This window comes from Macrobrachium rosenbergii, chromosome 12 (genome assembly GCF_040412425.1).
Source record: "Macrobrachium rosenbergii isolate ZJJX-2024 chromosome 12, ASM4041242v1, whole genome shotgun sequence".
Classification (NCBI taxonomy): Eukaryota; Metazoa; Arthropoda; class Malacostraca; order Decapoda; family Palaemonidae; genus Macrobrachium; species Macrobrachium rosenbergii.
Window position 1 is genome coordinate 106,660,471 of NC_089752.1, and position 13,073 is coordinate 106,673,543.

The 13,073-nt window shown below is 38.9% G+C and overlaps 1 protein-coding gene across 5 annotated transcripts in view; it reads left to right on the plus strand.

The window, feature by feature from the left end:
* Positions 1-3,097: 3,097 nt before the first annotated feature.
* The window catches only part of LOC136843830 (serine/arginine repetitive matrix protein 2-like), an 86,729-nt gene continuing 76,753 nt past the window's right edge, over positions 3,098-13,073 (plus strand). Inside the window, exon 1 of one of the 5 annotated variants that reach the window (XM_067112625.1) lies at positions 3,098-3,227. In XM_067112625.1, the coding sequence (XP_066968726.1) occupies positions 3,216-3,227 (12 nt within the window). In that variant the 5' untranslated portion in view covers positions 3,098-3,215. Of the gene's footprint in view, positions 3,252-3,391; positions 3,706-13,073 lie in introns of those variants that run through there. The other 4 variants (XM_067112624.1, XM_067112626.1, XM_067112628.1 and 1 more) reach the window with 4 other exon arrangements.

Sequence of the window (13,073 nt, forward strand, 5' to 3'; positions counted from 1 at the left end):
AAAACCATGGTTAGCATAAAACTGCACCCACATATACATATACTGTATGTATATATATATATATATATATATATATATATATATATATATATATATATATATATATATATATATATATATATATATATATATATATATATATATATATATATATATATATATATATATATATATATATATATATATATATATATATATATATATATATATATATATATATATAACAGACCTCATTTAAACAGGATGTTATCTAACAGAAATTTTTATTCAAAAAAGTTACAAACTTTGTCATCGTGTGGTAGCCGAAAAATGACTAGGCACGTGTCCCCGCTGTATTTATATGAGTCTGGGGAGGAATTTAAGCCCCTGTTGTTTGAATTCCATGTGCTAGCTTTCCTAAACCCTTTAATTAACCTCCATCTCCTGTGTAGCCCTGCCCTCGTGACCTTGACCTTTCTCTGCCTGTGGCTTCTTCCAGGGAGCGCCGTCCACGTAGTCTATTTTGTTTTTTTATGTCCTCTTTTTCGTTGTTGCACATATACTTTTTCTTGATATTCTCTCCTCAAAACCGCGTCCATTATTTGCTCATGTTATGAGAGTATTTTCTGCAGTCAATCTAGAAGTTTTATTAGTGTTTTTCTATATGAAGTTCATGTTCTCCCAGTCTACCCTGGGGTCTTTTTCCCAACATTAGATACTAGAGTAAGCCGTTGGCGGTTGCCAAGCACTGCCGGGAAACGTCCCCAGAATAGACCGGGAGAACATGCATTTCTTATACAAAAATACTACTAAAAACAGCCAGATTGATTGCATGAAATACCTTCATAACGTAAGCAAATAATGTAATGGCAGGCAACACTAGAAGCGGTTTTGAGGACAGCTTATCTAGAAACAGCGAAAAAGAGGGCATACAAAAACATAAGAGACTACGTGGACAACACGCCCCTTGTAGAGAAATGTCAAGGTCACGAGGACAGGGATTCCCAGGAGATGGAGGTTATTAAAGGATTTGCAAAAGCCAGCACATGGAATGGGAACAATGGCTTTAATCCCTTCCCCCAGACGCATATAGATACAGCACGGCCACCAGACGATGTGGGCACAAGCCCTTGAAAGCTTGTAACTTTTCTAATAAAAGTCTCCGTTAGATACCATTCTATTTAAATGAGGTCCGGTTATTAATTGTATTAATCCACAGAACAATTGTGTAAGTGGTAAAGTATATATATATATATATATATATATATATATATATATATATATATATATATATATATATATATATATATATATATTATATTATATATATATATATATATATATATATATATATATATATATATATATAATTTTTATATATAATGCTCAGTGTCAACATCTCAGTGTCTATATTTTAAGCTTCTAGGAAAAATTTTATCATACTGTCGAATCAGTACAAACTTAGTTGCCTCAGTGCATGGCATGTATGCCTAAAATCTATAAATCAATCAGTCAGTACAAAATTTGACCGAAGTGCCTAATGTTAACCTTTGATAATTTCTTTATACTTCGTTCAAAATGACATTTTCCAATTTTTCAACAAATCTGATATCTAAACGTCCATCAAAAAAAAAAAATAAAATAAAATGGTTTCAACAAAAACAGAAAATATATAAAAAAAATTCCACCTCCATCTTATAAAAGGCCTAGACCAGGTTAGCTGCGCAGATAAACTTAAATTTGGACCAAAACATATGGCCAAACTTAGTATGGGTAAAAGTCGGTCCTAGAGTATTGTGATTTAGTTCAAGAACTACATATACTATGATTGCATACATGCTGCCGTCAGTTCCAGGGCTACGTCAGTCTATTTAGCTGTTTGTTTATAATTTCTTTTTAATATGATGGTTGCTTGGGTTTCCACAAGGATGGAATGCACCGTAATTTTCCAATATATTAAGGATACTTCAACTTCAATCGTCCATTTTCTTCCGCGGAAACAAACACTTGCTGTAGTTTTGCAGTGTCGAATGTAAACAAACTCTACAATAGTTACTCCTTTATAATACATTTTTACGTTTTCTTTACTATTTCATCCAGCAAAGCTCATTTCCGTCATCAGTCATAAATGAGACTGAATCGGCGTTTGCTCGATGAAATTGAAATGTTCCGGAATTTGAGAATTGGATGACGTATACTTTATTTATTTCATCAAAGTGAAGTATGAACGATCTGCTGTACACATACGTGTAATCTGATGATAACAGGTTGCCGATAAGGCAACGATTTTGAGTTATCTTTTACTTAATAATTGTGTATCCTAGCGCGGTAACGTTCCTGAGGATAAAGAGGGGTTTGCTGAAAAATGAAAGACCTGGCTCCTGGTTTCTGAGCGTTCACTCTAAAAACACAGTTGCGATCACACTATTACTAGATTAAGTGAAGAGCTCTATAACTTAAAACTGCGTTCATACCTTTTCACTTTCGTGTTGTTATACCCTCTTCTTTTATGACACCGACTTCCCTTTTATTTACTGTTTCTTTCTTTTATAAGCTTTTTAATAGTACCTTCATATTTACTGTCTGTAGAACCTCACTAATTTGAGCGTTTGTTTTTATTCCTAAAGCATCACGTTTTTTGTAAGAAATACTTCAGTTTTGTACTTTCACATAAGCATGCCCTTTTCCGACTACCCCTTAAAAAAATTAGCTTTTTCTCTCTTGAAATTTACGAGAATTTCATTTCAGACCCACAGAAATTTACTTAATACATTGTCAAAGCTTTCAGTTATCTCTTGCGTTGCTTCAAAGGTCAAGCCTTTACCAATACTTGTATCGAGATATCGGTAGAATCTTTATAACACAACCACTCCCAAAAGCGCTTTGTTTAGTACGAAACAGCCTATGGGGATGAATGTTGAAACAAATTAAAAACAGTAAATATCTTGGTAACAGTAGATCTGCGATAAATTTTAATATAACTTTCTCATTAAGTATATTTAGGAGACAAAAGATCGTTGTAGTGTAGTAACAGTATTCATTTCAGTAACGATCTGTACGATATGCGAAACGAAAAATAAGTATATAGTTCGAATATAACCATATATACAACTGAATAAAAAGCCATTTAAAATAGTTATTTGACTTACGAGCTCTAGACATTACAGATCAGTGGAAAGACAACCCAAAGCAAATAACTGCTGAGCGTGGAACTATTACTGAAAGAAGATCGGAAAATGGCTGATTCTGTGAGTAGACTCTGTGACATCTATGTATGTGTAGAGTTAAACAGGATGAAAATTCACATTTCTCGTTGTAACAACACCCAAAAATGAGGCTTTGTAACCTAGTGATTGGGAATGCAGTGTAATTGTGTCGGTTGAAATGGAAATGACCTGTAACAATACGAGGCGTACATAGGCGTTCTATAGGGTAGATTACGGTACAGGTCGCTCCACTTGCTGTCGCCTCGCTTAATTTTTGGTTTGTTGTTTCTTCTTGAGTCTTAAAATTCAAGCACGTCATCAAAGACAGCATTGCGAAGTTAAGGCTGGCCGAGTTTTCGTTAGAATTCGTGGCAGACTGCGAAGAGTGCTAAGGTTTTTACAAGTCCTCTAGTAGTAGTCCAAGGCCGAGGTTATAGTATCGTATCATTTGGTTGTGTGTTTTTACGTTCATCCTCAAGGGGCTGGTACTAAGTACTGAACCCAGCCTTCACACAAACTGGTAATGGAGTGGGTAATCCTACAGTTTATGGGTCCAAATTCGCTGCATTACGTAGTCGGTATCAGCACACCGATTCAGGGCCTAATTAGCCGATTTAGCCTATCAAATATAGAATCATGGAAAACAATGTAAAAATGAGCAGTTTATCTGCTTACGGAAGCAGAGATTATAAAAAAACAAAGGGAATACTTCTGTTTGCTCATCTGTCGAAAGAAAAAAATTGGAAAGAAAACAAACACAGGGTGTAGTGAATTTGGACCCCTAAACTGTTGGATAACCATGGAGTGAATGCAGAGTAGGGTGTCAAGACTGCTGTAGGCCCAGTAGCCTAAACATTTTTGTAGGACTTGGCGTAGGCTACAGGCATTGCAGAGGGAATATAATCGGTAGAACTATAGAACAGCTCCGCATGGGGTACAGTATTGTCTTGGAAATTGAGTTTTTCTATAGTATTTTGGTTGTTTTATCAAGAATTTACCATTATTTTTTGTTAGTCAATTGTAATTACCCTTTAACTAACCTCAGAACTGATATGTTATATACTGGCCATCCTGGAGTGCTGTCATGCATACGGAGTGTTACAGGGGAACTTTTGGTGAAAAGTGGGGTTTCCTTCACCTGTGGGTCCCAGGAGCACAGCTCCCCAGCTAAGCAACACGACCTACTAGGTTAGGTTAGGGTACGTTAGGTTAGTATAGTTCCTGGTATTTCTAAGTAATAGATACACCGCGGGTATTTAGCGAGAAATGGCAGTTTCTTATAGTATTTTGGTTCCTTATTTACTATTCAACGATATTTTTTCTTATAGTATTTTGGTTCCTTATTTACAATTCAACGTTATTTTTTGGCGGTCGGCTGTAATTAACCTGTAATTGTCCCCTGAAGTCCATCCAACAAGGCGTTTCCCTAACGCGATCTACAAGACAGAGCACGGTTACGCCTGTTTCACTTCATATCCCGTCCGCAAGTGCAGTACCTTGAAACTGGTTTTTTCAACACTTTTAGGGCTTCAGACACTGGCGGTGTTTGTTTGTTGTCGGCCAAATGGAATGTCCCTTCGCCGTGTTAGTACTGGCCCGGGGAGGGGTGGAGTTACCCATACGTTAACAAGTTATTGCACTTGCCAGACGGGATATGAACCATTCAAACAGACATACCGGGTGCTCTGTCTCCTGTGAAGATCGCGTATGAAACCCCCGGTTCATCGCCCCCTTACCGTAGGGTAGAGTTCAAAGGTAAATTTTAAGTTAATTACAGCCGACTGCCAAAAATTAACGTTAAATTGTTAATAAGCATCCAAAATACTATAAGAACTGCCATTTCTCGCTAAATACCTGCCGTGTACCTATAACTTAGTTCTACCTAGTTCCTTTTATAATGTTTCCTTAGCCAATCCCTTCTTGAACATATGGCTCCCCAATGACTTGGGCATGTGCAGAACCATTCCATAACAACAAAATGGGAGTCCGGTCTTTCTCCCAGCGATTTCCCCCACCCAAAACCTTGTGTCCCCAAAGGGTACCCAGCCATGTTGGATAGAGATATGTGAAGTTAATAATAATTAACCAACAATAAACAACACCACCATCTTCATCAGCAACACTAAAAGTGTAGGAAAAATCAGTTTCTCTGCAGAGCTGTACAATGGTTTTACCATATAATCTAACTAACCTTGGACGCTGTGTCCTAACCTTGCTGGGCCCCCTTGGATCCCCACAAGTAATTTGTGGTCCCCTACTGGGCATTCTACCCCTAGTAGTTACTGAGCCAGAAGGGCATGGTAGTAGTATTTAGTTTTACCAAACTTGGCTACATAAGCCTACACAAGCCTAGGCTATAGCCAACTTCATTCCACCTGTCCACTCACTTTGATGTAGGTTTCAGGTAAGTGAGGCATTACTCACAAAAAGCCCTTGATTGGCTGAAATCAATGTTTCTGATACTGTATGCATACTGTAATCAAGATGCAAGCTGTTTCTTCAGTAATACATCTGAGTGCTTATATTTTTAAAGAACCTCACATCTTCATATTTCTTCTTCTTCGTTTTAATTATTTTTATAAAAATGCTTGATTTGGTGGTGGGGTATAATCGATAATTATAAAAATGCTGATTTATATCGATAACATAACAGTACAATCACATGCTGACAAGCTTGTAACGTACTGCCCACTCAGGTCACGTAAATGAACGATGGGCATTAAATAATTTTTTTATCTTATTGTAGGTCAATTAAAAGATATCTGGGTATGCGAATGCGAATGAAAGGTAATTTAATAATTTCTTGTGTGTAATTTACATGAGTAGGGTAATAGGCCTATTGGAAATAGCTTGAAATATTATAGTCTGATGCTGTGTGGGACTGGTGATTAGTTACTTTCAGGAGCATGTTACCAGATAACTCATTGAATAAAAGTTTGGAATTTCCCATTATCCATAGTATGTTTCTATTTTAAGTGTGGCATTAAAGGCTAGCCTTGAAATATATATACAGTATATATTTTTATTGTAAGGTATTGGAATGATACTGAAAGTATTTTTGACAAATGGAATGAAAGTGTGATTACAAGGAGGCCAGTAAAATCAAATATACAGAGAGTCAAAAGCATAGGCCTAGAGTTAACTGTCCACACTTCTTGTTCGCGTGGTTAATATCATTAACCCTTAAGGGACGGCATAATTTATCAATGTGCAGCACCCCAGACTGGGGAAACTTTGAGGTCGGCAAAAAAAAAAAATCCACATAAATGGAAAGAGAATGACACATACATTGACACTGTATAAATAAAAAAATTCTAAAAAATTTTCCCTACCTTCCACGAGAAGTTGAAAATGACTATTTACAACCCCTTGTGGGGCCTCATTTACAAGACAATCGTAAATTTTACCAACTTATATATGCTTTTTCTAATAAATAAGTTTTTGGATTTTGTAAAATTATTATTACTGCTCACACAATATCAAAACAGATAAAAATAAAAGCAGTAACAAATTTTTGCATATTTGTTTGTAAAATATTCACGTAAGTTTACTTAGAAGGAAAATTCAGTAACTTTTTTTTTACTTTTACATGCTTTTTCTAATATTTCTTTGCAGTTTTCTTTGTAAAATTACATTTACAACTGACATACTATTGTAAAAGACAAAAACAAAAAACAACAGCAACCCCTTCGTATATTTACAAGCAAATTTACACAAAGACTCGTGAGAGAGAGAGATGCAGTACTTTCCCCCTTGAAGTCACAAGCATTACTGATACTGGCCTAACTCTCACGTCTGTATAAAAGTTGCCATTAGTGAATTTATAGCATATAGATGTATTGGCACCTTTGTTTCAAATCATTATTACCATAACAGTGGTGCGTAATTCTGCTTCACACTCAAGCTCAATCCGTCCACGTTCCCAAACCTGTTTTACTTCACACTGAAGCTCAATCTGTCCACTAAGGGTTAAAAGCTATTTTTCCAGTTTATGGACATGAATATTATTTTTACATGCATGCAGTGAAACTACATAGAATAAGCTTTAATGATGAGAAAATCTTGTGATTCGAAGTTTGGGAGTATAGGTCTAGTGTAGCGTGGGTTGTACCATTGAGATAAAACACGATTATTGAAAGCCCATCATCCGTTTGTGTTTGATCTTAGTAGACCATTTGCTTCAAGCTCATCTCTCTGTTGCTTTTATTGTGCAAATTGGCAAGATTGGTAATGGTTTACATAAGAAGCTGTGAGGGTTCTTTGTATGTCTCCTGCACACGTACATTACTGAAGAAATAGTGTGAATATTTATTACATTAAGCAATGTGAATATTTATTACATTAAGCCAACTATACGGAAATGATTTCCAGCCAGTCTTGAGCTACCCATGTGCATTACCACAGTATCACCTGTGGGTGGACAAATGAGTTGAAACCAACTATAGGTTAGGTCAGGTATGCTAGACTATCATAGTTATCAGACATCTCCATAGACTAAGACTTATGGTAAAGAGCAACAAGCCAATTGACGCCAATGCAGATTACAGACATTCGGTGGCCTACATTAGGCTGAAGGTGAAGTGAGCGATATTGTTGAAGGGGGCTGGGGTGAATGGAAAGGAGTAGGCCATGGAGTAATCATATTCATAAAGGTTATTAAGTAGTTTTGTCACTTGATGCATTGTTCTCAAGTCTCCTTACTATGCATAGGCTAATGTGAAAAGCATGCTCAAGTCTTTTGCAACTTGATATTTGCCAACATAGTTACCATCTTGTTTATGTTTCAGCATTCATGCCAGTGGAATTAAATTTTTTTTTTTTAAGTACAGTGGTAATAATGCAAAATAGGCTCGTTTCACACACACTCTGCCACACATTGGTATATTAGGGGAGTCTTCATACTAGGCCAGGTCAGAGTATGGTACTTCAAGTTCAGATTTGGTTGAGATGTATCTTTGTTGAAATATATCTTTGGTCTGATTTAAAGCTGGCTATGACCCACAGAATTGGCACAACTCTATACACCATTAATCAACTAATTACATGAACCAGAACTAGAGAGTTCATTTTGCTAATGTTTATATTTGTTTTATGCCATTATTGTTGGATAAAAACCAATCATTTATGTGTTATCCCTACTTCTGGCTCATGAGGAAATTTAGATGATCCAAAATTGTTATGGTTGTTGATTATTTTACTCATCATGTGCACGATATCTCACAAAATTTTTGTCCAGCAGTTGAATGAAGTTACTTTGCCTATTGCAGTTTTTGGTGAATTTGATGGTTTTCACCACATTTCAGGTGTTTATTGTTTTTCCCATCATGGATATGATCTCATGCTATTTAATAACAAAGTTTTTTGCGCCTAATTGTCACCTACAAAATTCTAGGATCAATAATTCCTCACTGTGTTTGCTAGTCTGTCTCTCAATCAGACTGTCCCCCCATATGTATGTATGTCAGTTTGTCTGGCAAGGTTCCCATCACAGCACATCCAAAATGATAGATGGAATGCCTATCATTGTTTCTGTCACGTTTACCTCATACAAGGTTAAAAGCATTTCACTTACTAGGTAGTAAGGTTGACTGTTATGTGCAGATTTGCAAGAAGGAAGACAGCCCTATCTTGTGTTCATATATGTATCTGTTATGCTTATATTGTCATTGCAACCCCTTTTACAACTTTGTACAAACACTTGTCATGCATATAAGGGTGTGGGCCTCCCGTACTCATCTCACTGATGATGGTTGCCGTTCCTATGTTGATCGACAGGTCACTCCATTTTAGGGCGGGATTTATCCACTGCAGTTGAGGCAGTCCTTTGTCCTCCTGCACTTCTGCTATCTTGCGATATGGGATCCCAAGCTGGATGGTATTGGCGCAGTTTCTCAATAGGGCATCCGCCACAGTGCTTGATGAGCCCGACGGGCACTTGATCGTGTAGGAGTACTTTGCTATTGTTGACATGTGTCGTTATTGACGCACTGACCACGCATCTGCTGCTTTCGTGAAGGCATGGACAAGGGGTTGGTGATCTGTCTGGACCACAAATTCTCGGCCCTTGACCATGTGGTGGAAGTGTCGGACTGCTTTTGTAGACTGCCAAAAGTTCTCTGTCAAACATCGAGTATTTCTGCTCTGCTGTTAGCTTTTTACTGTAGAAAGCTAACGGATGGCGACCATCATCAGTGTACTGCTCAAGTACGGCGCCCATTCCTGTATTGCTTGCATTGGTTGTCAATGTGAGGGATCTGTTGGGTAAAGGAAATATCAGTGTTGTTGCATTTGTTATTGCTTCTTTTGCTAGCTTAAATGCATTGTCTTGTTCACTTGCCCAAGTTAATTGTTTTTTATTTCCTTTCAAACACTGATTTGGGGCTCATGATTTTAGCTATACTTCGAATAAATCGGTGGTAGTAGTTTATGAGTCCCGAGAAATCTTGTACTGATTTCACTATTGTTTTTTTTAGGGAATTCTGTTATGGCTTTTATTTTTTTCAGGTATTGGTTTTATGCCGCCTTGGCTCACTTTGTGTCGTAAAAAATTGACTTGTTTTCTTTCCCCATTCATACTTGTGTTCTTGCATTATTAACTCGTTTTCTTTTAGCCTTTTTAATGGGAGAATCAGATATGCTGCTCTAGGTTCAGGCTGAATTTTAGTATATCGTCCACGTATACTACAAAGATTGGAAGGTCCCTGAATATCTTGTCCATTAATCTTTGGAATGTTGCCCCTGAGTTGCAGAGACTGAAACAGCTGCAATTGAATGCATAGGTGCCGAAGGGGGTGATGATTTCCATCTTTTCAATATCCTCTTTTGCTACCGGTACTTGCAAATACCCTTTCAGCAGATCGATCTTGGTGAATATTCTTGCTCCACTCTTTTCGTTGGTTATGTCTGCTATATTAGGTAGTGGGTATCTGTCCAGCTTTGTCTTGACATTCAGCTGTCGGTAATCTCCACGGGCGCCATGTTCCTTCTGCTTTTGGCACCATATGCAGTGGTGATGCCCATGGACTGAATCCTTTCTGGCATAATCCGGCTTCTTCCATTTCCTTGAAAACTGTCTTTGCTAATGAAAGTTTTTCAGGTGCCAGCTGTCTGAATTTTGAGTGTATCGAGGGACTCTCTGTCTGGATGTGATGCTTTATTCTGTGCTTCACTGGTTTGGTGAGGCCATCCTTGAATACGTCCTCATTCTTGTTTGTTGTTGAAGTTATTGTACGTCTGCTGGGCTGTTGAGGAGATGACTAGCTCTTTTCTTGCTATGTTGACAAGGAGGTTATGCGCTGTAAGGAAATCTGCTCTTAACAATGCCATCGTTATATCTGCTGTTATGAGGGACCAGTCATAGTCTTGTCTGTTGAATTTGACTTTCATCTCCCACCTCCTGTACACGGTTAATGGGGCTCCACTGGTGGTTGAGACCTGCAGGTTGGGGGGTGGGGTGAGGTTCATTCATTCTGGCTGGTCTTGCTGGGATAAAAGACCTGCAGGCTACGGTATCCACCAAGAGTTGCATGTCGGTTCTTTCATCTCTAATGAAGAAGCTTGTCTGTCCGTTTCTCATAACTGGAAGAAAGGCAGCAGTGGGCAGGCGCGATTTCTTACAAGGCAACCTGTATGGGTGGGTCGCTTCTGTGACCCTACTGGGTGTTTTTTTTTTTTAAATATGCAGCCTTTGTCGCACTTCCTTACCTTTGCCTCAAATCTTCAATGGAAGAAACAGACTCCTTCTGGGGGTTCCTGTCTTCTTTGTGATTGCTTTCCCTTGGGAAAACACTTCTTGTGGACGGAGGCGGCTGGTTTGTTGTCACTGCTGCTTCCTTCACTGTCAGATGACTACTTGACATGATGTGCTGCTGATGCTGGCTGTGAGGGGTCTGCTGCTTTATGTGCTGTATGGACTACTATCTGGCGGGGTAGTTTGGTGAGGAGTACTTCCCTCACCAGATCCAAGGATGACTTGGCTTCCGTGCCTCTGGCTGGTAGGGTGATGAGTTTTCGCAGCTGCTTATACATGTGACAGCCTCTCATTGCCTATTGGTGTCCCTATGTGGTTTAGGAAGTTCTTCCCTCTCTGGGCTGGTGGCATGCTGAAGGATGACTTAAGCTGGTCCTTCAGGATGTTGTATGTTACTGGGGTGTGTAGTTCCTTGAGCCATGCTGCTATTTGTTCAAACACATTGTCCGGCAGGAATTTGAGGACTGCATCTGCTTTCCGCATAGATGAGGTGATCATCTTTGTGCAGATAATTGTTTCTGCCCTAAAAAACCATGCTTCTGGATGGTGGGGGGGTTAAGGGTGGCAATCGGATGGAGGCAAATGCAAGACTCTCGCTTATGGTGTTGGATTCTTTGGCGTGATTGGTCGTCTCTGCGTCGGCCTCCTCGGGTCACTTCAGGGTCACCAGTATGAGAGTGGCTGAAAGCGAAAGTGTAGGTCAGGTTACATCTGATTTATTCATCCAAAATTCACACAAGTCATAAACCCTTGCAGGCCGTAACATAGTCCCAACCTTTGACAGGTAGGGAAAAGGAATTAACTACAGTAAACCCCCTGTATTCTCGGGCGATGCGTACCACACCCCCCGCGAATAGCTAAAATCTGCAAATACTTAAAATCTCTCTAAAAGCACATAGAACTGCCTACTTTGATAGTTCAAACACAAAAAAATCTCTAAAAATGCTTATACCTGAGTATTTTAATAGTTTTATCACAAAAAGTGTATTTAGTCATGCAAATGGAATGAAAATACAGTAATTAGTGAATATTTCTCAGTGAAAAATACCGCGAATGGGTGAATTTTTTGCGAATAATATGTATACAAGTTCCACAGAGAAATCTGTGAATCGTGAGAACGTGATTACGGGGGTTTACTGTATAGGCCTCTGTGTTTCTCCACAGAGGCAAACATACAATTAATACATTTGTAAAACATATGGACATGAAATATATGTACATAGCTGAATGAATGGTAATCTGATACATAGACTGGTACAATATCTGAAAACATTGTCTCAGGATTTTTTGTTTTCTTCTGACCTCATATTAACCACGTAGTTTGTATGCAGTGCTTTCTCCGAGGTGTGTGGTGAGTCATCGGCAGGTAGGCCATGTGGTTGCACATGTATGCCTACGGCACAACTTTGTGTGTCAACCCCACTTCCAGAGATACCACTGCTCGGTAGGGTCCCTGTCTCTTCACAGCTGGAGACTATCAAATATCTTCTCCAAGGGAGAGGCTTTTCTCTCAGAGCAGCGTTGGAGATGTCTGGCTATCTCAGAAGATCTTCCTCACCCGTGTACCAGGGAAGGTGGACCCTATACTGTGATTGGTGTCATGTCATCAGTGGGGTCTCTCTTCAGTCGGAACTTCCTGTTCAGCAAGTAGCAGACTTCCTTGTTTTTCTCCTCAGAGAGAAACGACTTTCCGTGCCTTCCATTGGGTCTACAGAGCTGCCTTGAGTGCAGTTCTGCATATGAGGAATGTCCATCTTTCTTCCTCATGGGAAATCTCAGTACTTCTCAAGAGCTTTGAGCAGTCTTGTCCTCCAAAAGAACTTAGAGCACCCAGTTGGGATCTGACTTTGGTACTGGACAGCCTCACCCATGCTCCTTTTGGGCCTTTATGCCATGTGTCAGACAGGAACCTGACTCTCAAGCCAGTTTTCCTGTTGGCCCTGGCCTCTTTGAAACGAGTTGGTGAACTCCGTGGCCTATCCATTTGTGTCAAACATATGGGGTTGGACGTCCATAGCCTTTGAATTTGTCCTGGAATTCGTGGCTAACACTCAGAACCCCTCTTCTCATGATGACAGATTTGAATCCTTTTCAATGACTCTGTTGACAAAATCTGGACGAATTGCTTCTTTGCCCTG